The sequence below is a fragment of the Oncorhynchus mykiss genome, chromosome 2 (assembly GCF_013265735.2).
Source record: "Oncorhynchus mykiss isolate Arlee chromosome 2, USDA_OmykA_1.1, whole genome shotgun sequence".
In the NCBI taxonomy this organism is placed as follows: Eukaryota; Metazoa; Chordata; class Actinopteri; order Salmoniformes; family Salmonidae; genus Oncorhynchus; species Oncorhynchus mykiss.
Window position 1 is genome coordinate 66,004,193 of NC_048566.1, and position 26,593 is coordinate 66,030,785.

The window sequence follows — 26,593 nt, forward strand, 5'->3', positions numbered from 1 at the left end:
TGTTTTTTAGGAGCATGTACCCATGTGGGTGATTGAAAGATGAAATTAGGTCCACACTCCAGTCGGTGGTGGTAATGCACCTTAAAGTTGATTGCCAACCGCCATATAAAGTCCAAAGGACTGAAGGAGGAGAGATTACTAGAAACAAACTCGGTTTACCCTTTTATCGGTGGATTAATTGTTGGAGTAGAGGACCTTGTGCATTTCAGGTAAAATAACAACCCAATGTATAACTCCCAAATGTATAACTAGCAACATCAACTTAGCTAGCTAAATTGCCTTGAATGTTTCATGCATTTCGACCTGTACCCAAATTAATATAGTTGGTTCAGAGATCGTTTTGATATTTCAACCTGTGTGTCCTGATCGTGTCTGGTGTGGATGGACAAAGCGCGCCCGGTCTAGTCAGCATGTGACAGTGCTTGCAGCTCATCACCCAGGTCGTGGATGTAATAGCTATTAGTAAAGCGGAATTAAAATGACAAACTCTTTCACGCTTTCCAGTGGCTCAAACAGCGGCTGTGAAATAGTCTTAAGCACAGTTCCAGTATGGGACTGTCTGCTTGGTCACTATATTGGATACCGCTAAAACAGACAGGGCGCGCAATGGGACTATAGGGCTGGAGATTAGTGTGTATAACACACTCCCTCCTTACAGCAACCTACGAGAGGGAGGCTTCCCTCGTCGCATTGCTCCAACACCCATGTATACAGTCATGCCCACACTGTGGGGAGGCTAGACATTAGGGGAGGCTGAGTGGTGAACGGCTCATAATGGCTGGAATGGAGTAAATGGAATGGTTTTCATGTGTTTGATACCATTCTACTCCATTCCAGCCATTATTATGAACCTTCCTCTCAGCAGCCTCCACTGCTAGACATCCATACAAAAAGACAGTGGACTGGAATAGAACCCAAGCAGGGGTCTGCGGCTGTAACCACTGTACCATATAAGCCACTCTGTCTAGCATGAGTCCAACACAGGAACAGAGCAGGGTGATCTGTTACAGAGACATTCACTTAGGAAGTACACACATTAGTAGCAGCAAAGTGAAGAGTGCCTGCTGTCTCCAACAGTCTGGAACCAGCCCATTCGTTGAAGGGTGCGAACGCGCCCTATCGGTTGTGGGTCATCAGTGCAGTCAAATTCCTCTTGTAGGATAGAATGGAAATGACATTGCAGGACAGTTAACCAAGTGGATGGAGAACTAGTTAGATAGGAGATTCTACGAGCCTAGCTGATCCTAGAAGGCTATTCCCATGACGCTATGCTCATGCAGGGTGACAGCCGAGAGAGGGAAAAACATCCACTCTGAAGTGTGGCGAAGGAAACCAATTCAGGGTACAAGGATTAGGCGAGAGATACAATAGCATTGTTGGCTTAAGACAAAATATAGCTGTCCGGGGCCTAGTCCGACAGGACCTGCCCCCTTCACCTTCTTCAGGAACTGAGAAGTAGCGTGAACACATACTTCATGTTCCCTGGCTCTAATAAAGGATGCAGCACAATCATCTAGTAATGGAGCCAAGTTGCCAAAAGCCAAAATTGCACAAACACATAATAGGATACCAGACTGATGCCTAATGTTCCCAAGCTACCACAGTCCATCACCGATGGGGAGACTGCACATGCATGAAAATCTTCCCCAGCCTGTAAGGATGTCCTAGGTGACGAGGAATCTCGCTCACCTGAGGGACCGATGACCTCTAGTGGCGCAACGAGGAATCTCCTTTTTTTTGTTGCTCTGTGCTCTTGGCCAGGTGCCTGGATGCAACAGGAATGGCGCTTGATGGCAACTGGTGTTCTGTCGTCCTGTTCCTCTTGGAACTAAGCAGGATGGAGGGATGGCAAACACGTCGACATCCTGCCCCGGTTGGAACAATGTAGCCGGTGGAGAGCTATAACTGGGGTGGCACTCAGGGGGGTGAAGTGCAGCTCTTAATAATATTACTGTTGTTACAAAACCAATAACTAGCCTACTGATTTTTGCTGCTCTCATTATGTCTAGGGGTCTTAGACATAGCTACATGGTCTGTGGCCTGATTTGATGTATGCATAAATGTGAGAAGTAAACGTATGTGACCAGGTGTTGAATGCATGTACCTGGGAGACAGCAACCTTACCTTAGGTCCAGCTGAGTCATGACTCCCATGGTCAGCCAGTCCAAGGTCATTACTATTTGTTCAGATGATGACGAAACAGAAATATATACACAAAGGCAAGCCAAAAAGTAAAGGTAATACAAAACAAACAAAGGCAGTCTGAGTGGCTTCCTGCCACCTCTCTCACACAATCCACCTGATCGCTTCCACCTGTCGATTGATCCGCAGCACCTGGACTCTGTTGCTGCTGCACCTAGCGATGAGATGTGGAAGTGTGTAATGGTAGTGTCTAATTATGCTCCTAAAACTTAACCTAGCTAACTTATTCCATAACACCTTCCGCCATCAATAAAATAACTCAGTCACCAATATCTATACTGAACAAAAATATAAACGCAACATGTAAAGTGTTGGTCCCATGTTTCATGAGCTGAAATAAAAGACCCAGAAATGTGTCACACGCACAAAAAGCGTATTTCTCTCATTTTCTCTCAAAGCTTGTTGTGATATCACTTTCCTGAACATTTTTGTGTCAACCAGGGGAAATACATCCATAGTGCCTTTGCGTGGTAGGCTAGGGCACATATCAAACTTCTCATCGGGTCTTGTTTGACTGATACCCAACCTTATCTCTGAAGTATGCCGCAAACTCATCACATTTAGATGTGGAGGAAAGTTCACTTCAGAGGTAAGATAGTGTTTCTTAATAATGCGTTCAGTATTACACTGTGCTATGGGCAACAAGCTAGTAAAAAATACACAGTTGTGATCAGATAAAGCAACATCAACAATAGAGGATATGTCAGTAGAAAGACCCTTAGTAATATCCGGGTCCAGAGAATGGCCGGGTGGGCCCAGTAACATGTTGGATAAAGTCCATAGAGCTCAAAAAATGCATACTGTAAATTCAATGGCTTTGGAGTCCGTCTATTTGTCAACATGAATATTAAAATCGTCCAACATAATGATTCTAACATAGTTCTCAAGAAACAGTAGTTCAGATAAATCAGTAAAGAAAGTGGGGCAGTGCTTTGGTGGCCTATACAGGGTTATGGCCAGCACTGGTGGCTGACACATAAACAGTATAGCATGATGCTCAAAATATCCAAAGACGCCAAACGAAATGTCCTTACAGCTGAGAGCATGAGTAAAAATAGAGGATGTCCCCCCACCCTTTTCTCCTTTTCTGATAGAGTATTAAAATATGTAGTCCAGGGCGGGGGGGGCTTCAATAAGAGCAGCACTACAGTCTGATGACAGCCATGTTTCAGTGAGATACATGTAATGAGGTCATTCAAGAGAAAGGTTTTCCTTGTGATTGCTCTAACATTTAAAAACGCCATATTCAAGGAGTGTGGTCCACTCTGCCCCTGGGGCATCTGCCTCGAGGTAACCAATGGAATAACAACCAAATTATTAACGTTACAACTAAGTTTTCTGACAGTCTCCAATCTATCTGTTCTGTTTCTCCTGATCTGATCTCCTGATCTGTTTCTCCTGTCCTTATGCTTGTCTCCACCCCTCCAGGTGTCACCCATCTTCTCCATTATTTCCTGTATTTTCTATTTGTCTGTGCCAGTTCATCTCGTATGTTCCATGTCAATCAGTGTGTTTTTCCCGTGCGCCTGCCTTTTCTATTCTCTTTGCTAGTCCTCCTGGTTTTGACCTTCCCTGTTTTCTGGACTCTGTATCCGCCTGTCTGACCATTCTGCCTGCCCTGACCTTGAGCCTGCTTGCCACACTGTACCTCCTGGACTCTGAACCGGTTTTGACCTTTTGCCTGTCCACGACCGTTCTCTTGCCTACCCCTTTTGGATTATTAATAAATATCAAAGACTCTAACCATCTGCCTCCTGTGTCTGCATCTGGGTCTCGCCTTGTGCCCTTATAGGTAGGAGATAACAGCTTGTATAAATTCACTAGAAATCTAATTTTATTGGTCACATACACATGCTTAGCAGATGTTAATGAGAGTGTAGCGAAATGCTTGTGCTTCTACTTCCAACAGTGCAGTAATATCTAACAATTCCCCAACAACTACCTAATACACACAAATCTAAAGGGGTGAATGAGAATATGTACATATAAATATATGGCTGAGCGATGGCCAAGCGGCAAAGGCAAGGTGCAGTAGATGGCAAAAAATACAGTATATACATGTGATATAAGTAATGTAAGATATGTAAACATTATTAATGTGGCATTATTTAAAGTGGCTATTGTTTAAAATGACTATTGACCCATTTATTATAGTGTCCAGTAATCGGGTCTCAATGTGGGCAGCAGCCTCTCAGAGTTAAAAATTGCTGTTTAGCAGTCTGATGGCCTTGAGATAGAAGCTGTTTCTCAGTCTCCCGGTCCCAGATTTGATGCACCTGTACTGACCTCACCTTCTGGATGATGGTGTGAACAGGCAGTGGCTCGGGAGGTTGTTGTCCTTGATGATCTTTTTGGCCTTCCTGTGACATCTGGTGCTGTAGCTGTCATGGAGGGCAGATAGTTTGCCCCCATTGATGTGTTGTTCACACCGCACCACCCTTTGGAGAGCCTTGCGGTTGAGGGCAGTGCAGTTGCCGTGCCAGGCTGTGATACAGCCGGACAGGATGCTCTCAATTGTGCATCTGTAAAAGTTTGTCAGGGTTTTGGGTGACAAGCCAAATTTCTTCAGCCTCCTGAGATTGAAGAGGCGCTGTTGTGCCCTCTTCACCACACTGTCTGTGTGGGTGGACCATTTCAGTTTGTCTGTGATGTGTACGCCCAGGATCTTAACTTTCCACCTTCTCCACTGCTGTCCCTTCGATGTGGATAGGGGGGTGCTCCCTCTGCTGTTTCCTGAAGTCCACGATCATCTCCTTTGTTTTGTTGACATTGAGTGAGAGGATGTTTTCCTGACACCACACTCCAAGTGCCCTCACTTCCTCCCTGTAGGCTGTCTCGTTGTTGGTGATCAAGCCCACTACTGTTGTGTCGTCTGCAAACTTGATGATTGAGTTGGAGGTGTGCATGGCTACGCAGTTGTGGGTGAACAGGGAGTACAGGAGAGGGCTGAGCACACACCTTTGTGGGGCCCCAGTGTTGATGGTCAGTGAAGTGGAGTTGTTTCCTACCTTCACCACCTGGGGGCGGCCCGTCAGAAAGTCCAGGACCCAGTTGCACAGGGAGGTGTTGAGACCCAGGGCCTCCAGCTTGATGACCTTGAATGGTACATGGTACTATAGTGTTGAATGCTGAGCTGTAGTCAATGAACAGCATTCTTACATAGCTATTATTTTTGTCCAGATGGTTCGTTCTGCCCCTGAACAGGCAGTCAGTCCACTGTTCCTAGGCGTCACTGAAAATAAGAATTTGTTCTTAACTGACTTGCCTAGTTAAATAAATGTAAAAAATATATATTTAAAAAAAATAGGGCAGTGTGATGGCGATTGCGTCACCTGCGGACCTGTTGTGGCGGTATGCAAACTGAAGTGGGTCTAGGGTGGCCGGTAAGGTGGCAGAGATATGATCCTTGACTAGCCTCTCAAAGCACTTCATGATGACAGAATTGAGTGCTATGGGGCGGTAGTAATTTAGTTGTTATCGTTGCCTTCTTGGGTACAGGAACAATGGTATCCATCTTGAAGCATCTGGGGACAACAGACTGGGATAGGGAGCAATTAAATATGTCAGTAAACACACCAGCCAGCTGGTCTGCGCATGCTCTGAGGACGTAGCTAGGGATGCCGTCTGGGCCAGCAGCCTTGTGAGGGTTAATATTTTTAAATGTTATACTCATGTCAGCCACTGAGAAGGAGAGTGGGGGACCGCAGACATTGTTAGCGAGACGCGACGGTGGCACTGTATTATTCTCAAAGCGGGCAAAGAAGGTGTTTAATTTGTCTAGAAGCGTGACGTTGGCATCTGTGATGTGGCTGTTTTTGTAGACATGATTTCCTGTAGACCCTGCCGCATACGTTTCGTGTCTGAGCCGTTGAATTTCGACTCCACCATGTCCCTGTACTGGCATTTCGCTTGTTTAATTGCCTTGCGGAGGGAATAACTACACTGTTTATATTCAGCCATATCACCAGACCTCTTTCCATGGTGAAATGTGGTGGATCACGCTTTCAGTTTTACGCGAATGCTGCCATCCATCCACAGTTTCTGGTTAGGGTAGGTTTTAATAGTCACAGTGGTTACGACATCTCCAATACACTTATTTATAAACGCACTCACAGAGTAAGCGTATAGATCAACGTCGTTCTCTGGGGCTGACTGGAATATATTCCAGTCCATGTGATCAAAACAATCTTGGAGTGTGGCTTCTGATTGGTCAGTCCAGCGTTGAATGGTTCTCGTCACTGGTACATCCTGTTTGAGTTTCTGCCCATAAGCCGGGACGAGCAAGATGGCGTCATGGTTGGATTTGCCGAAGGGAGGGCAGGGAGGGCTTTGTATGCATCGCAGAAGTTAGAGTAGCAGTGGTCGAGAGTATTAGCCCTACGCGTCGTGCAATCAATATGCTGATAAAATGTAGGTAACATTGATCTCAAATTTGCTTTGTTAAAATCCCCGGCTACAATAAATGTAGCCTCCGGGTATATAGTTTCCAGTTTACATAGAATCGAGTGTTCTTTGAGTGCCGTCTTGGTGTTCGCTTGTGGGGGGTTGTACACAGCTGTGACTATAACTGAAGAGAATTCTCTTGGTAGTTAGAATGGTCAGCATTTGATTGTAAGGAATTCTAGGTCGGTGGAGCAGAAGGACTTTAGTTCCTGCGTGTTGTTGTTATCGCACCGTGTGTTGTTAATCATAAAGCATACACCCCCCGCCCTTCCTCTTCCCAGAGAGGTGTTTATCTCTGTCGGCGTGATGCATGGAGAAGCCCAGTGGCTGGACCGATTCCGACAACATATCCCGAGAGAGCCATGTTTCTGTGAAAAGAGAATGTTACAGTAGGCGGAGATAATGGAACATAAATTAGGTTACTCACAATAACCATAGTGCCATTTCTATAGGAGTTTATATGTTTTCCAAGTCCTCTGTTGCTTATTCTGACAGGGAGAACTGGAGCACTACCAGACCCTGTCTGTCAGTCTCTAAAATAGTTTGCGATGTTGCTGGAAATAATCCTGGAACCACTGTGGTTAGGGTGAATCCCGTCTCTTTTAAAAAGTGCTGGTTGCTCCTACATCAAATCAGTGTTGTCACAAAAAGAAAAAATCTGTCATTGCAAAGTTTCTTCAGGTACTTGTTCAGGTCAAAGGGTCGGCTGAAACATTCTGAACCCCTTTGTCAGCACGGGAGGGGGCTAGAGATAATTATCATCTTCCTTGTGCTAGCAAGTGTGTATAAAAAAGGTTTGTAGTCCTCCCTCAGTTTGTCAGATCGCAAAAAAGGAAGATTGTTAAAACCTGTGTGTGTGTGATGATGGTGTCAATATTGGAGTAGTTGGCCAGAACCGTGGGCAGGAGGGGGTTGATGTCATGGACACGGGCTACTGGGTAACAGAGATCCAGAGATCATAGGCAGGCCCAAATCTGTCATCATCGAGCTGCGCACAATGATGGTGTTCGTGATGGAATTTGGTAGGGGTGGTATACAGAAGATAGCCCTATTTGACAAAAGACCAAGTTCATATTAGGGCAAGAACAGCGTAAACAAGCAAAGAGAAACAGTCCGTCATTACTTTAAGACTTGAAGGTTAGTCAATCTGGAAAATTTCAAGAACTTTTAAAGTTTCTCAAGTGCAGTCGCAAAAACCATCAAGCACTATGATGAAACTGGCTCTCATGTGGACCGCCACAGGAAAGGAAGACCCAGAGTTACCTCTGCTGCAGAGGATAAGTTCATTAGAGTTACCAGCCTCCATTCCATCCCAAATGAATGCTTCACAGAGTTCAAGCAACAGACACATCTCAACATCAACTGTTCAGAGGAGACTGCGTGAATCAGGCCTTCATGGTCGAAATGCTGCAAAGAAACCACTACTAAAGTACACCAATAAGAAGAAGAGACTTGTTTGGGCCAAGAAACACTAGCAATGCACATTAGACCAGTGGAAATCTGTCCTGGTGACACTGTCTGTGATTTATTTAGAATTCAAGGCATACTTAACCAGCATGGCTACCACAGCATTCTGCAGCGATACTCCATCCCATCAGATTTGCGCTTAGTGGGACTATAATTTGTTTTTCAACAGGACAATGACCCAAGACACCTCCAGGCTGTGTACAGTAAGGACTATTATACCCAGGAGAGTGATGGAGTGCTGTATCAGATGACCTGGCCTCCACAATCACCCAACGTCTACCCAATTGAGATGGTTTGGGATGAGTTGGACCGCAGAGTGAAGGAAAAGCAGCCAACAAGTGCTCAGCATATGTGTGAACTCCTTCAAAACTGTTGGAAAATCATTCCAGGTGAAGTTGGTTGAGAGAATGCCAAGAGTGTGAAAAGCTGTCATCAAGGCAAAGGATGGGCACATTGAAGAATCTCAAATATAAAATATATTTTGATTTGTTTAACACTTTTTTTGGTTACTACATGATTCCATATGTGTTATTTCATAGTTTGTCTTTACTATTATTCTACAATGTAGAAAATAGTAAAAATAAAGAAAAACCCTTGAATGAATAAGTGTGTCCAAACTTTTGACTGGTACTCTATGTATCTGAAAATAAATGCCTGTATATTTCTGATCACTTGTCATGTTTTTGAGCCAGCCCATTTTTGTCTTCCAAACCTACTATAATTTTTTATAGTCATGTTGATGTACTGTACTGAACTGTAGATCATTCTGTTATTCTTTGCCTTAGTAATTGCGCTAATCAAGGATTGATGTCAAACAGCATACATATGCTCTAGGATCTGCCGAACAGAGGACCTTCCAGCTGTCATAAACAACAGAGCGCTACGGCATGCCATCGTCTGGCATATTGCCCCATCATAAGCAAGTTAGCAAGCTAGTAGTGGAAATAATTTAAGATAATCCATCATGAGACCACGTACAGATGGTGCTTGTCACTATCACTAACTAAATTGTTGCATCTATTTTTTATCATTTTCACAAACCTAGTTGAGAACTATTCTTTTAATAGCTTAACTTACAACCAATGTAATATCAAATTATCTTTAGTCATTAAATATGTATAACTGTGTGCTGTATGTATTCAGTAGAGTGGCGGTTGTGGTTTGTGAGTCAGAGCTCTGTGAGACAGTGAACAGAGCTCCACACCCTAAAGGTAGGGAGAGGTTTCACTGCATTGCTGTCCTGCAACTCCGACTCAACCATCTGCAAGGACAGCTCCGTAGTGGGTAAAGGCATCCGCATGCTTCCAAGCCAAAACAGTTTGGTAAAGTTCGTGCATATATATTGTTATGAAAACATTGTGACGTTTCTGTTCGTTTTGGACTTCCGCAAGGGTTTTTCGGCTGTTCGGGCACACAACAGTTTTTCTGGAGGTATCCCGAAGTTCGGAGCCGAAGTCTACGCCCCTTCATAGGTGATTGGTCAACAGTAGGGATTCTTCAATAAAGTCTTTGTTGTCATTCAACGAGAGACGGCTCGTTTTCATGCACATTTATTTATTTTTTAAACACTGCACCAAACGTCTTAGTTAGATACAAAACTGTGTAACTAAAATCTCTATGGCAAAACATTAAAATTAATTATAGATTTCTTGAGTTGTCTTAGATAAATGTAGAATATTTTGAGGAAGTGTATACTGACTACGGCGTCTCAAAATGGACAACCAGTACTATTTTTCTCATTTTTCAAGCAACGGTCTTTTAAAGGAGTATGCGAGAACACTCGTTCAATTCAGCTAGCCGAGTTCAACTAAGTGCCAGCCAAACTGAAACATACTGACACATTAAGTGCTTGTGTGTTTAGGTCTGTGTTCAGAAATATTTAACTTTCATACATTCACAAGTGCAATACACCAAATTAAAGCTTAATTTCTTGTTAATCTACCCATCGTGTCTGATTTCAAAAAGGCTTTACAGCAAAAGCACACTGTATGATTATGTTAGGTCAGAGCCTAGTCACAAAAACACATACAGCCATTTTCCAGCCAAAGAGAGGAGTCACAAAAAGCAGAAATAGAGAAAATGAATTATTAACCTTTGATCTTCATCAGATGGCACTCATAGGACTTCATGTTACACAATACATGTATGTTTTGTTCGATAAAGTTCATGTTTATATCCAAAAATCTCAGTTGTTTTCATTGGCGCGCTATGTTCAGTAATGTTGTGCCTCGAAAACATACGGCGAATTTGCAGAGAGCCACATCAATTTACAGAAATACTCATCATGAACTTTGATAAAAGATACAAGTATTATGCACCGAATTATAGATATACTTCTCTTTAATGCAACAGCTGTGTCAGATTTCAAAAGAGCTTCACGGAAAAAGCAAAACATACAATAATCTGAGTACGGCGCTCAGACACAAAAACAAGCCATACAGATACCTGCCATGTTGTGGAGTCAGTAAAAGTCAGAAATAGCGTTATAAATATTCACTTACCTTTGATGATCTTTATCAGAATGCACTCCCAGGAATCCCAGTTCCACAATAAATGTTTGTTTTAATTTATGTCCAAATACCTCCTTTTGTTAGCGCGTTTAGTTCACAAATCCAAACTCACGAGGCGCAGGCAAGTCCAGGCGAAAGTTCAGACAAAGTTCAAAAAGTTATATTACAGTTCGTAGAAACATGTCAAACGATGTATGGAATCAATATTTAGGATGTTTTTAACATCTTCAATAATGTTCCAACCGGAGAATTCCTTTGTCTTTAGAAATGCAATGGAAAGCAGGTCGCTCTCACGGGTGCGAGCGTGATCAGCTCATGGCCTTCTGCCAGACCTCTGGTTGAAACAGCTCTCATTCTCTCCCCCTTCATAGTAGAAGCCTGAAACAACATTCTAAAGACTGTTGACATCTAGTGGAAGCCTTAGGAAGTGCAATATGACCACATATTCGATAGGTAATGAGTTGAAAAACTACAAACCTCAGATTTCCCACTTCCTAATTGGATTTTTCTCAGGTATTCGCCTGCTATATGAGTTTTGTTATACTCACAGAAATCATTCAAACAGTTTTAGAATCTTCAGAGTGTTTTCTATCCAAATCTACTAATAATATGCATATATTAGCTTCTCAAATCAAATCAAATCAAATCCAATTTTATTTGTCACATACACATGGTTAGCAGATGTTATTGCGAGTGTAGCGAAATGCTTGTGCTTCTAGTTCCGACAATGCAGTAATAACAAGTAATCTAACTAACAATTCCAAAACTACTGTCTTGTACACAGTGTAAGGGGATAAAGAATATGTACATAAGGATATATGAATGAGTGATGGTACAGAGCAGCATAGGCAAGATACAGTAGATGGTATTGAGTACAGTATATACATATGAGATGAGTATGTAAACAAAGTGGCATAGTTAAAGTGGCTAGTGATACATGTATTACATAAGGATACAGTCGATGATATAGAGTACAGTATATACGTATGCATATGAGATGAATAATGTAGGGTAAGTAACATTATATAAGGTAGCATTGTTTAAAGTGGCTAGTGATATATTTACATCATTTCCCATCAATTCCCATTATTAAAGTGGCTGGAGTTGAGTCAGTGTCAGTGTGTTGGCAGCAGCCACTCAATGTTAGTGGTGGCTGTTTAACAGTCTGATGGCCTTGAGATAGAAGCTGTTTTTCAGTCTCTCGGTCCCAGCTTTGATGCAGCTGTACTGACCTCGCCTTCTGGATGATAGCGGGGTGAACAGGCAGTGGCTCGGGTGGTCGATGTCCTTGATGATCTTTATGGCCTTCCTGTGACATCGGGTGGTGTAGGTGTCCTGGAGGGCAGGTAGTTTGCCCCCGGTGATGCGTTGTGCAGACCTCACTACCCTCTGGAGAGCCTTACGGTTGAGGGCGGAGCAGTTGCCGTACCAGGCGGTGATACAGCCCGCCAGGATGCTCTCGATTGTGCATCTGTAGAAGTTTGTGAGTGCTTTTGGTGACAAGCCGAATTTCTTCAGCCTCCTGAGGTTGAAGAGGCGCTGCTGCGCCTTTTTCACAATGCTGTCTGTGTGAGTGGACCAATTCAGTTTGTCTGTGATGTGTATGCCGAGGAACTTAAAACTTGCTACCCTCTCCACTACTGTTCCATCGATGTGGATAGGGGGGTGTTCCCTCTGCTGTTTCCTGAAGTCCACAATCATCTCCTTAGTTTTGTTGACGTTGAGTGTGAGGTTATTTTCCTGACACCACACTCCGAGGGCCCTTACCTCCTCCCTGTAGGCCGTCTCGTCGTTGTTGGTAATCAAGCCTACCACTGTTGTGTCGTCCGCAAACTTGATGATTGAGTTGGAGGCGTGCGTGGCCACGCAGTCGTGGGTGATCAGGGAGTACAGGAGAGGGCTCAGAACGCACCCTTGTGGGGCCCCAGTGTTGAGGATCAGCGGGGAGGAGATGTTGTTGCCTACCCTCACCACCTGGGGGCGGCCCGTCAGGAAGTCCAGTACCCAGTTGCACAGGGCGGGGTCGAGACCCAGGGTCTCGAGCTTGATGACGAGCTTGGAGGGTACTATGGTGTTGAATGCCGAGCTGTAGTCGATGAACAGCATTCTCACATAGGTATTCCTCTTGTCCAGATGGGTTAGGGCAGTGTGCAGTGTGGTTGAGATTGCATCGTCTGTGGACCTATTTGGGCGGTAAGCAAATTGGAGTGGGTCTAGGGTGTCAGGTAGGGTGGAGGTGATATGGTCCTTGACTAGTCTCTCAAAGCACTTCATGATGATGGAAGTGAGTGCTACGGGGCGGTAGTCGTTTAGCTCAGTTACCTTAGCTTTCTTGGGAACAGGAACAATGGTGGCCCTCTTGAAGCATGTGGGAACAGCAGACTGGTATAGGGATTGATTGAATATGTCCGTAAACACACCGGCCAGCTGGTCTGTGCATGCTCTGAGGGCGCGGCTGGGGATGCCGTCTAGGCCTGCAGCCTTGCGAGGGTTAACACGTTTAAATGTCTTACTCACCTCGGCTGCAGTGAAGGAGAGACCACATGTTTTCGTTGCAGGCCGTGTCAGTGGCACTGTATTGTCCTCAAAGCGGGCAAAAAAGTTATTTAGTCTGCCTGGGAGCAGGACATCCTGGTCCGTGACTGGGCTGGATTTCTTCCTGTAGTCCGTGATTGACTGTAGACCCTGCCACATGCCTCTTGTGTCTGAGCCGTTGAATTGAGATTCTACTTTGTCTCTGTACTGACGCTTAGCTTGTTTGATAGCCTTGCGGAGGGAATAGCTGCACTGTTTGTATTCGGTCATGTTACCAGACACCTTGCCCTGATTAAAAGCAGTGGTTCGTGCTTTCAGTTTCACGTGAATGCTGCCATCAATCCACGGTTTCTGGTTAGGGAATGTTTTAATCGTTGCTATGGGAACGACATCTTCAACGCACGTTCTAATGAACTCGCACACCGAATCAGCGTATTCGTCAATGTTGTTGTCTGACGCAATACGAAACATGTCCCAGTCCACGTGATGGAAGCAGTCTTGGAGTGTGGAGTCAGCTTGGTCGGACCAGCGTTGGACAGACCTCAGCGTGGGAGCCTCTTGTTTTAGTTTCTGTCTGTAGGCAGGGATCAACAAAATGGAGTCGTGGTCAGCTTTTCCGAAAGAGGGGCGGGGCAGGGCCTTATATGCGTCGCGGAAGTTAGAGTAACAATGATCCAAGGTCTTTCCACCCCTGGTTGCGCAATCGATATGCTGATAAAATTTGCTGATTTAAATTTAGTCTTGTTTTCAGATTAGCCTTGTTAAAATCCCCAGCTACAATGAATGCAGCCTCCGGATAAATGGTTTCCAGTTTGCAAAGAGTCAAGTAAAGTTCATTCAGAGCCATCGATGTGTCTGCTTGGGGGGGATATATACGGCTGTGATTATAATCGAAGAGAATTCTCTTGGTAGATAATGCGGTCTACATTTGATTGTGAGGAATTCTAAATCAGGTGAACAGAAGGATTTGAGTTCCTGTATGTTTCTTTCATCACACCATGTCACGTTAGCCATAAGGCATACGCCCCCGCCCCTCTTCTTACCAGAAAGATGTTTGTTTCTGTCTGCGCGATGCGTGGAGAAACCCGTTGGCTGCACCGCCTCGGATAGAGTCTCTCCATTGAGCCACGTTTCCGTGAAGCAAAGAACGTTACAGTCTCTGATGTCCCTCTGGAATGCTACCCTTGCTCGGATTTCATCAACCTTGTTGTCAAGAGACTGGACATTGGCAAGAAGAATGCTAGGGAGTGGTGTACGGTGTGCCCGTCTCCGGAGTCTGACCAGAAAACCGCCTTGTTTCCCTCTTTTTCGGAGTCGTTTTTTTGGGTCGCTGCATGGGATCCGCTCCGTTGTCCTGTTTGTAAGGACACAGGATCCGCGTCGCGAAAAACATATTCTTGGTCGTACTGATGGTGAGTTGACGCTGATCTTATATTCAGAAGTTCTTCTCGACTGTATGTAATGAAACCTAAGATGACCTGGGGTACTAATGTAAGAAATAACACAAAAAACTGCATAGTTTCCTAGGAACGCGAAGCGAGGCGGCCATCTCTGTCGGCGCCTTGTGCAAAAATCTGAGTAGCAGGCAGTTTACTCTGGGCACGCTTTTCATCCGAACGTGAAAATGCTGCCCCCTTTCCCAAACAGGTTAAAACATCCCATTGGAGGGGGTGTGGACCAGCAATCTGCATACACCTATTGACCTAAACCTAGTACCGTAGTCCTTATTCTGTCCCTGACTTCCTCCATCCTGCTCTGTGTATGACATGGTGACGTTGGACCCAGGTGCAGAGAAGAGACCAGACAAGGAATCCAAAGATAAACATAATACTGTACTGAGAAATGTTAGGCGCAGGATCGCAGTACACTTGAAAAACAACAAACACTAAGTCAAAAACTCACACAGGAAACGAATGCACACGGTCAACAATTCAATCTTCTACAAAGGACAACAGAAAACACACCTCTAACTTCTTAGGGTTAGGCCCCTTTTTTCTCAATTTCCGCCTGAATAACGTGCCCAAAGTAAGCTGCCTGTTGCTCAGGCCCTGAAGCCAGGATATGCATATAATTGTGTAGAAATACATATAAATGTGTAGAAATGTTAAAATAATGTGAAAATCCAAAGAATAACACCCCCCAAAAAATAGAAAGACCCTGCTCTTACAATAGAAAGTGTAAGGGCATACTGGAAATTATTCCTACGGCTTCCAGAGGGTGTCAGCAGTTTATGTTCAAGGTATCAGGTTTGTAACTTCAAAAACGAGGAAGAAATATCAGTTTTAGTACAGGGAGACCGTCTTTGAAAATTTGTGTTTGCGTTCACCATGAAGAAAGGACGCACCTGCTAAAATCGGTTTCCTATTGAACATACTTCTTTCCGTAAGAAATATCATTGTTTGATTACATTTTAGGGTATCTAAGGAGTGAATAGAAACTTATTTTGACTTGTTGAAACAAAGTTTAGGGGTAGATTTTTGGATTCCTTTCTCTGCATGTTAAAAGATTTGATTACCCAAATCAATGTCGCCAACTAAACTGACTTTTTGGGATATAAAGAAGGATTTTATCTAACAAAACGACACTATATGTTATGGCTGGGACCCTTTGGAAGACAAGCCAGAGGAAGATTTTCAAAAAGTAAGTGAATATTTAATCGCTTTTTGTGAATTTATGAAACCTGTGCAGGTGGAAAAATATTTGTGGGGCGCCATCCTCAAACAATCGCATGGCATGCTTTCGTTGTAATCACTACTGTAAATCGGACAGTGAGAGGTGCTGTGAGAGGTGCTGCCACAGCACCAAAGTTGCGTGTAAAACGCCTGTAAAAATTGCCAGACGGCTGCGACGGGGAAACTCATGGGGTGGCGCACAATTGGTCCAGCGTCGTCCTGGTTAGGGGGAAGGTTTGGCAGGCAGGGATGTCCTTGTCCCATCGCACTCTAGCGATTCCTTTGGCGGGCCGGGCGCATGCACGCTGACATGGTCACCAGGTGTACGGTGTTTCCTCCGACACATTGGTGTGGCTGGCTTCCGGGTTAAACGGGCATTGTGTCAAGAAGCAATGCGGCTTGGTTGGGTCGTGTTTCGGAGGACGCATGGCTCTCAATGTAGTTCTCATCATGTGTGTGCCTCTTCGATGGTCCAACATCCCTGTCTGTTGTAGGGGGCAGTAGCTCTTTGGCTGCATCAGATTCACAACTGTCAGTGTCCATGCTAGCTGGGCTAACAACAAATGTAGAGTTACTGATGCTAGCATTGGATGTGCTCGTGAAAGCAGAACAACTTGTGTCGTTGACAGGTACAGGTATAGTACTGTTGGTAGTAGCAGTACTACAAGTAGAGCTGGTATGTGTCTCTATGGACGCGGGCCTTACTAAAGGACTGTTTGAAAATGTGAATTATTATTTTTGTATTTTTGTAAAACTGTTTTTAAAAATGTGAATCACATTTAACCTAACCCTGGGGGTAAGCGTACCCCAGTTTGGGAATACTTGATGTAGGCGATCATGGCCCGATCGGTGTGGAACGAGGAGGACTGTAGCTCGGACAGAGTAACCCATTGCATCCTCCCGAGTGGCCGTCATACCGCTCGGGGGCTAGGATCTTGGGTTCCTGGTGCAGGTTCCCTGGAGGAACTACGGTAATGCCTGTAGCACTGGGGTGATGAGACTTGGGGTTGGGGTTGGGTCATGGTTGGAGGGAATCGGTAAGTGCCCGGAGAATTGTTCTTGCTGCCGCCCAAGCAGTGCTCCTTGGTGGATTATAGCATTCTGGATCTGGGTGATCTCCGCTGGGTCCATGTTGAGACAGAAGCTTGCTGTGACGTGGTGAGGTTGGACCCAGGTGCAGAGAAGAGATCAGACGAGGAATCAATAGTTAAAAGGATAAACATAATGCTGTACTGAGAAACGGTAGCCGCAGGATCTCAGTACACTTGAAAAACAACAAACAGTAAGTCTCAAAAACTCACACAGGAAACGAACACACACAGTAAACAATTCAAGCTTCTGCAAATTACAACAGAAAACACACCTCTTTTAACAGGGAAATCATAATGAGTAAATAGGACACACCTGAGTGACGTTAATGTCACTAGTACGGTCTCTGCCTCCCTCTGGTGAAAGGTGGAACCATGAACCTATAGCTTTCGCTTTCTTTCTCTCTGCCTTGATGTTACATGTTGTATCTCTGTATTCAGAGGCAGAGCCTAGAGGAAGTTGCTTGTCTGCTCAGACACTGCAACCACACAGCCAGCAACTCTGCGGTTAGTTATCGATACTGAGGTGAAGCACTTGGAGCCAAGCACAAACAAGTCTGTATTGCAGACGGCCTGGCCCCTGGTTTCTGTTGATGCTATATCTATATGCTGCTGCCCTCCTAGGTTGGCCTCCTGGACACAAGTCAGCTGTCCCTGTTGTGTTTCTGAGTGGGTGGAGTCCCCGGTCCTCATCCAGCTGTCAAACAACGTCCAGCCTGTTACCAAGAGGTGGCTCTCCCTGATCTCCCTGATCGAGGAATCCGAGCGAGACGGAGGTGAGAGGTCAGGTTAGCTAGGATCAGCACCAGGGCAGAGGTCTGACTGTTGTTCAATTGTTGTTCAATTGTTTGTTTCGTTCCAACTCAGTACTATTAAGTATTAACCAAATCTGATTTAGCTGATTCACCTGGGCTTGATGTCTCTAGTTTCAAAGTAGTTAACACACATCTAGTGACTGCTTTATTCACATGAGCTACGCCTGTTGAAATGTTGCACAGATCCCACTCTGAACTCTCACTCTGTTGCACAGATCCCACTCTGAACTCTCACTCTGTTGCACAGATCCCACTCTGAACTCTCACTCTGTTGCACAGATCCCACTCTGGATCTTTGATTTGCCCTGTAGAGTTATGTTCAACAATGTATAGAAATATGTTATATGTTCAATATTCATGTTTATATTTTTCAATATTCATAAATGTATGTAAGAAATGTGTTGTTAAAATCAAAATACTACTCATATTACAGAGCAAGTGGTAAAGCTTCATATGACACCGACGTACTGTTTGTTTGTGTTGTACTGTATTCTGTTTACCTCAGCATTTTCTGTCCTCTCTGTCATGATCTTGCTTAGCTAATCTGTTCTGCAGCATAGCAGAGCACCACCTCTGGCTGATCATTTCAGTGTTCTCTCTTGTCTTCTCTCACTCTCTGTGATCTGCATTTGTGAGTGATAAAGTACACCTTCCCTCTGCATGACCAGCAGAGACTGAATGACATCGGATGGTACTCTAGGAAGCCGATATGGAGACAGCCTGTCGCTAAACAACAACAACAACATGCAGTAAACACAAACACACACACACAAACATTTACTCCTTTGCCCTACTAAGGATCTCTCTCTTCATGTGAAGACGCAATCCAGTCTTATTTTGCAGGCACCTTACCGTTTTACTTCAGTTTTTGAGACTTCTACACCTGAGTCCTGGCTTCCTAGGCCTGGTCCTGACCTTTCTTCTGCTGGAGGTGGTTCAGGTGGTGGAGTGGTGACGGAGCAGGCGGGGAGGAGTGATGGAGGCGGAGGAAGATGACGGACCCTGTCAGCGGTCACATGTTACAGGCTGTGTTCAGCATCCTAGAATTAGGAATTAGAATACTAGAATGGACATGAACCTTCACTTTGACGGGACAAAGGTCTGACATTTTGTTCAGAGAGTTGGTTAAACATGATTTGCCAGTTCTGTGATAAAATATGTAAGTGATAATGCCAGAGAAGCACGTGTTTGGAGGATATATTGGCACGGGTGTTGTTAGGCCCGAGATAAAGTCGAAGGCCGGCTTATCAACATATTCAAATAATAACTGAAATTAAAAACATTATTTTGATGAATTTATTCATCCTATTCCATCCTTCTGCAAGATATAGTACCAGCACAAATCTAGGGTTGCTACCCAAGCCAGCTGGTCAGTCGTTCTGTCAGTTTGTTTGCCAGAGACACGACCCAGTCCTTCAGTCTATTTGATCTGTATCTATGGACATTTGTTCTAAATGTCCTATTGCCATTATGGTTGGCAACGTTCTCATCCCTTGCTTGCTAGCTAGCCAACTACTGTACGGCTAACTTACAGTAATGTCAAAAAGTGCAGAATAACAGCAAAGTAGCTGCATTTGCGTTTGTTTAAGCTGTTTTCTAGTGACATTTATTTGGATACACGCGCCTCGATGGCATAGAAAATGTGCTCACTCGTCAGGACACTGTTTGTTCAGAGGAGCTAACCAACAACACAGTCACTACAACACAATCACTTCAAAATTAAGCAGTACAGATTGCAAACTAGCTGCACTTTGTTTTTCGTTTGACTTTTTTTCAATTCACCTTTCTTTGTATATATCCATAAAAATGATACCAGCTGATTCATGATAACGACTGGCTGAGAAAAGCTGCCTGCCTGTCTGTCTCGTCCCGACAGCTGGAGATCGAATTTGAATATTGAAACAATGTTGCAAATGTCGGATAGCCAGACATTAAGGTTTATACAAATCTCCGCTGTTCAAAACTAAATGTTAGTCTAAAAGAAATGTGAGATAATGTCTAGATGCTTTTTATAGTGGATATCAAGTTTATGAATTGCCTGGCTGGGCTGATGAGACAGTGGATTACACAGTCAAATGGAACCGAGTAAATAGGCATTTTAACATCATGGATTTAGCTGGTGGGACACGATCAATGAGGGCACTATCGAAAGTACGTATGCATAAATCATCAGATATATTTTTACGTGATTTGGAAAATAACATACAGTATACTTGGTTTTACTTGCATTAAGTACCTACAGTGACAAGAAAAAGTATGTGACCCTTTGGCATATACCTGGATTTCTGCATAAATTGATCATAAAATTTGATCGGATCTTCATCTAGTTCACAACAATAGACAAACACAGTCTGCTTAAACTAATAACACACAAACAATTACACATTTTCATGTCTTTATTGAACACACTGTGTAAACATTCACAGTGCAGGGTGGGGAAAGTATGTGAACCCTTGGATTTAATAAATGGTTGACCCTCCTTTGGCAGCAGTAACCTCAACCAAGCGTTTTCTGTATTTACGGATCAGACCTGCACAACGGTCAGGAGGATTTTTGGACTATTCCTCTTTACAAAACTGTTTCAGTTCAGCAATATTCTTGGGATGTCTGGTGTGAACTGGTCTCTTGAGGTCATGCCACAGCATCTCAATTGGGTTGAGGTCAGGACTCTGACTGGGCCACTCCAGAAGGTGTATTTTATTCAAATCAAATCAAATCAAATTTATTTATATAGCCCTTCGTACATCAGCTGATATCTCAAAGTGCTGTACAGAAACCCAGCCTAAAACCCCAAACAGCAAGCAATGCAGGTGTAGAAGCACGGTGGCTAGGAAAAACTCCCTAGAAAGGCCAAAACCTAGGAAGAAACCTAGAGAGGAACCAGGCTATGTGGGGTGGCCAGTCCTCTTCTGGCTGTGCCGGGTGGAGATTATAACAAAACATGGTCAAGATGTTCAAATGTTCATAAATGACCAACATGGTCGAATAATAATAAGGCAGAATAGTTGAAACTGGAGCAGCAGCACAGTCAGGTGGACTGGGGACAGCAAGGAGTCATCATGTCAGGTATTCCTGGGGCATGGTCCTAGGGCTCAGGTCCTCCGAGAGAGAGAAAGAAAGAGAGAATTAGAGAGAGCATATGTGGGATGGCCAGTCCTCTTCTGGCTGTGCCGGGTGGAGATTATAACAGAACATGGCCAAGATGTTCAAATGTTCATAAATGACCAGCATGGTCGAATAATAATAAGGCAGAACAGTTGAAACTGGAGCAGCAGCACAGCCAGGTGGACTGGGGACAGCAAGGAGTCATCATGTCAGGTAGTCCTGGGGCATGGTCCTAGGGCTCAGGTCCTCCGAGAGAGAGAAAGAGAGAAGGAGAGAATTAGAGAACGCACACTTAGATTCACACAGGACACCAAATAGGACAGGAGAAGTACTCCAGATATAACAAACTGACCCTAGCCCCCCGACACATAAACTACTGCAGCATAAATACTGGAGGCTGAGACAGGAGGGGTCAGGAGACACTGTGGCCCACTCCGAGGACACCCCCGGACAGGGCCAAACAGAAAGGATATAACCCCACCCACTTTGCCAAAGCACAGCCCCCACACCACTAGAGGGATATCTTCAACCACCAACTTACCATCCTGAGACAAGGCTGAGTATAGCCCACAAAGACCTCCGCCACGGCACAACCCAAGGGACGGCATGAGAGAGCCCCAGTAAAGCCAGTGACTCAGCCCCTGTAATAGGGTTAGAGGCAGAGAATCCCAGTGGAAAGAGGGGAACCGGCCAGGCAAAGACAGCAAGGGCGGTTCGTTGCTCCAGAGCCTTTCCGTTCACCCTCCCACTCCTGGGCCAGACTACACTCAATCATATGACCCACTGAAGAGATGAGTCTTCAGTAGAGACTTAAAGGTTGAGACCGAGTTTGCGTCTCTGACATGGGTAGGCAGACCGTTCCATAAAAATGGAGCTCTATAGGAGAAAGCCCTGCCTCCAGCTGTTTGCTTAAAAATTCTAGGGACAATTAGGAGGCCTGCGTCTTGTGACCGTAGCGTACGTGTAGGTATGTACGGCAGGACCAAATCAGAGAGATAGGTAGGAGCAAGCCCATGTAATGCTTTGTAGGTTAGCAGTAAAACCTTGAAATCAGCCCTTGCTTTGACAGGAAGCCAGTGTAGGGAGGCTAGCACTGGAGTAATATGATCAAATTTTTTGGTTCTAGTCAGGATTCTAGCAGCCGTATTTAGCACTAACTGAAGTTTATTTAGTGCTTTATCCGGGTAGCCGGAAAGTAGAGCATTGCAGTAGTCTAACCTAGAAGTGACAAAAGCATGGATTAATTTTTCTGCATCATTTTTGGACAGAAAGTTTCTGATTTTTGCAATGTTACGTAGATGGAAAAAAGCTGTCCTTGAAATGGTCTTGATATGTTCTTCAAAAGAGAGATCAGGGTCCAGAGTAACGCCGAGGTCCTTCACAGTTTTATTTGAGACGACTGTACAACCATTAAGATGAATTGTCAGATTCAACAGAAGATCTCTTTGTTTCTTGGGACCTAGAACAAGCATCTCTGTTTTGTCCGAGTTTAAAAGTAGAAAGTTTGCAGCCATCCACTTCCTTATGTCTGAAACACATTCTTCTAGCAAGGGCAATTTTGGGGCTTCACCATGTTTAATTGAGATGTACAGCTGTGTGTCATCCGCATAGCAGTGAAAGTTAACATTATGTTTTCGAATAACATCCCCAAGAGGTAAAATATATAGTGAAAACAATAGTGGTCCTAAAACGGAACCTTGAGGAACACCGAAATTTACAGTTGATTTGTCAGAGGACAAACCATTCACAGAGACAAACTGATATCTTTCCGACAGATAAGATCTAAACCAGGCCAGAACTTGTCCGTGTAGACCAATTTTGGTTTCCAATCTCTCCAAAAGAATGTGGTGATCGATGGTATCAAAAGCAGCACTAAGGTCTAGGAGCACGAGGACAGATGCAGAGCCTCGGTCCGATGCCATTAAAATGTCATTTACCACCTTCACAAGTGCCGTCTCAGTGCTATGATGGGGTCTAAAACCAGACTGAAGCATTTCGTATACATTGTTTGTCTTCAGGAAGGCAGTGAGTTGTTGCGCAACAGCCTTTTCTAAAATGTTTGAGAGGAATGGAAGATTCGATATAGGCCGATAGTTTTTTATATTTTCTGGGTCAAGGTTTGGCTTTTTCAAGAGAGGCTTTATTACTGCCACTTTTAGTGAGTTTGGTACACATCCGGTGGATAGAGAGCCGTTTATTATGTTCAACATAGGAGGGCCAAGCACAGGAAGCAGCTCTTTCAGTAGTTTAGTTGGAATAGGGTCCAGTATGCAGCTTGAAGGTTTAGAGGCCATGATTATTTTCATCATTGTGTCAAGAGATATAGTACTAAAACACTTGAGCGTCTCTCTTGATCCTAGGTCCTGGCAGAGTTGTGCAGACTCAGGACAACTGAGCTTTGAAGGAATACGCAGATTTAAGGAGGAGTCCGTAATTTGCTTTCTAATACTCATAATCTTTTCCTCAAAGAAGTTCATGAATTTATCACTGCTAAAGTGAAAGTCATCCTCTCTTGGGGAATGCTGCTTTTTAGTTAGCTTTGCGACAGTATCAAAAAGGAATTTCGGATTGTTCTTTTATTCTGTTGAAGCCATTCTGTTGTTGATTTAGTTCTGTGTTTTGGGTGGTAGTCCTGTTGCATCACCCAACTTCTGTTGCGCTTCAATTGGTGGACAGATAGCCTCCTGCAAAATGTCTTGATAAACTTGGTAATTCATTTTTCTGTCGATGATAGCAAGCTGTCCAGGCCCTGAGGCAGCCAAGCAGCCCCAAACCATGATGCTCCCTCCACCATACTTTACAGTTGGGGTGAGGTTTTGATGTTAGTGTGCTGTGCCTTTTTTTCTCCACACATAGTGTTGTGTGTTTCTACCAAACAATTCAACTGTAGTTTCATCTGTCTACAGAATATTTTGCCAGTAGCACTGTGGAACAATCAAGGTGCACTATTGCGAATTTCAGACGTGCAGTTTTAGTTAGTTTTATTTAGACAGCAGTGGCATTGTCTGTGGTGTCCTCCCATGAACACCATTCTTGTTTAGTGTTTTACGTATCGTAGATTCTTCAACAGAGATGTTAGCATGTTCCAGAGATTTCTGTAAGTCTTTAGCTGACACTCTAGGATTCTTCTTAACCTCATTGAACATTCTGCTCTGTGCTCTTGCACTGTGGACTGATGAACATCAAGGTTTTAAGAGATACTTCTGTAACCCTTTCCAGCTTCATGCAAGTCAACAATTCTTAACCTTAGGTCTTCTGAGATCTCTTTTGTTTGAGGCAGGGTTCACATTAGGCAATGCTTCTTGTGAATAGCAAACTCAAATTCTGTGAATGTTTTTATAGGGAAGGGCAGCTCTAACCAACATCTCCAATCTTTTCTCATTGATTGAACTCCAGGTTAGCTGACTCCTGACTCCAATTAGCTTTAAGAGAAGTCATTAGCCTAGGGGTTCACATACTTTTTCCAACCTGCACTGTGAATGTTTAAATTATGTATTCAATATAGACAACAAAAACACAATAATTTATGTGTTATTAGTTTAAGTACACTATGTTTGTCTATTGTTGTGACCAATTCATGCAGAAATCCAGGTAATTCCAAAGGGTTCACATGCTTTTAGTTACCACCTTATTTCAGTTCAACAAAGGCTTTCTGCAGGGCAATAAAGGCAGCTTGGAGCTCTGACAGAGGCTGGTCAGCTGTGGGGGAAATAGCAAACACAACAGTGTCATCTCCATACAGGTGAAAGTTTTTTTTTACAGATAAACCAATATTGTTAATGTAAACAGTGTAAAGAACCAGACCAGACCTTTGTTATGTCCAGAAAACCTGATTTAACACCATCATTAAATACACACTGTTGTCACGACTGTCCTTGTGTGATCCAAATGGGCAGATCAGGTTTGTAATTAATAAACTTCCACCAGACCCCCTCTCACCCACAGAGTGGAGGGAACTGGTGTGGGTGGGTTTTGACACCTCACGCCCTGTCGTAAATTAAGGTAGAAGAAGACTCACTCCCTCCCTCTTTAAATGTGCATAGGAATGTACCTTTGTTTCACAGACAGTTTTCCCGCCGAAACTCTAACGCGTTCAAAAGCGAATACTGGAACCATATTTCTAACATAAGAATGTGGGGAATGGTCAGAGATGATCTACATAAAACTAACGTCATTTTGGTTTTTATTTTGTGATGTCATTTTGTGATGTCCTTAACAACATCACAGAGATCAGAGCAGAAGCGTACAACATTTGTAAACTCTTCCAGAAAAACTTCTTAGCCCGTGTACAACATGAGAGTGTGGCAGGCCAGGTGGTATTAAGCGAAGATGTGAACCGAGAGGGAATTCTACTGCAAATGATCTATGTAGATAAATCTGGTAAATAAATAGATGTGAGCAACGTGCAGTGGTCAATGTTATTTCCTAATCAATGCCCATCTATGTCCCTATGCACATGTCTCTATTTGCTCCTGTCCTTGTATGTACCTGTAACCATATTACTGTATGCCTGTGTGTATGTTTCAGACAGCGTTTGAGGTTCTGGGCTTTGTCTCAGTCATGTCTAACTGCTGGCTGCTGCCTCCTCGGGTTAGGCAGTTCTGTCTGGAGGGAGGGATCAGCGGCAAGAACATCATACTCTTCACCATCCTGGTGGAGGTACAGTATGAGGGAGGGGAGTTAGGTTTGGGGAGCCTTCCTGGTGGAGGTACAGTGTGAGGGAGAGGAGTTAGGTTTGGGGAGCCTTCCTGGTCGAGGTACAGTATGAGGGAGGGAAGTTGGGTTTTGGGAGCCATCCTGGTGGAGGTACAGTATGAGGGAGGGGAGTTGGGTTTGTGGAGCCTTCCTGGTGGAGGTACAGTATGAGGGAGGGAAGTTGGGTTTGGGGAGCCATCCTGGTCGAGGTACAGTATGAGGGAGGGGAGTTGGGTTTGTGGAGCCATCCTGGTCGAGGTACAGTATGAGGGAGGGGAGTTAGGTTTGGGGAGCCATCCTGGTGGAGGTACAGTATGAGGGAGGGGAGTTGGGTTTGGGGAGCCTTCCTGGTGGAGGTACAGTATGAGGGAGGGGAGTTAGGTTTGGGGAGCCATCCTGGTGGAGGTACAGTATGTTGTTACTGTTCATCATCTGCCCAACTGACATAAGTGTGTGTGTTTGTCAGCATAAATCCAGTAGTTTAAAAAATTGTTCAGTTTGGTATAGAAGAGGGAAATTTGGAACGCATGTATATCAGGACAATGCCATATTGATCGATTTGGGACAAAAGCGTGAAAATTGACACACTTGTATAATTTTTCACGCTGTACAAAACCTGATATTGTGCCATTTCAGCAAAGCCCCGTGTAAGCATGTAGTGCCCCCTGGGACTATATAGACCCAACACAGTGGAAGCCATGACCCAAAACATCAATACAGGTAAATGCATTTTCACCATTGACCTATAGGAGGCGCTACAGGTCGAACCGGGACTTTGATTAAATTACATTTCATCAGGTTTTCTTCAGCGTGAAAAATTATACAAGTGTGCCAATTTTCATGCTTTTGTCCCAAATTGATCAATATGATATTGTCCAGATCCTGGTCAAGATGATTCTAGCCTTTATGATCCAAGACAAGCAAGACTGTGTGAGAATAAAGAGGGAACAGATTGAGATCCACTCTCTGCAAGGTCTTGAGCAGCAGCTGAGAGTGATCAGATTTAGTTTAATCGTTAATGATATAGAAAAGCCCTGAATCTTATGGAACAATCAGCTCAA

At 44.1% G+C, this 26,593-nt stretch overlaps 1 protein-coding gene across 3 annotated transcripts in view; it reads left to right on the plus strand.

Annotated features, from left to right (window-relative positions):
* The window catches only part of LOC110494008 (anoctamin-10), a 55,509-nt gene that overhangs the window by 28,448 nt on the left and 468 nt on the right, over window positions 1-26,593 (plus strand). For 2 of the 3 annotated variants that reach the window (XM_036953398.1, XM_036953407.1), the window contains exon 11: window positions 25,365-25,496. In XM_036953398.1, the coding sequence (XP_036809293.1) occupies window positions 25,365-25,496 (132 nt within the window). Of the gene's footprint in view, window positions 1-25,364; window positions 25,572-26,593 lie in introns of those variants that run through there. The other variant, XM_036953395.1, reaches the window with a different exon arrangement.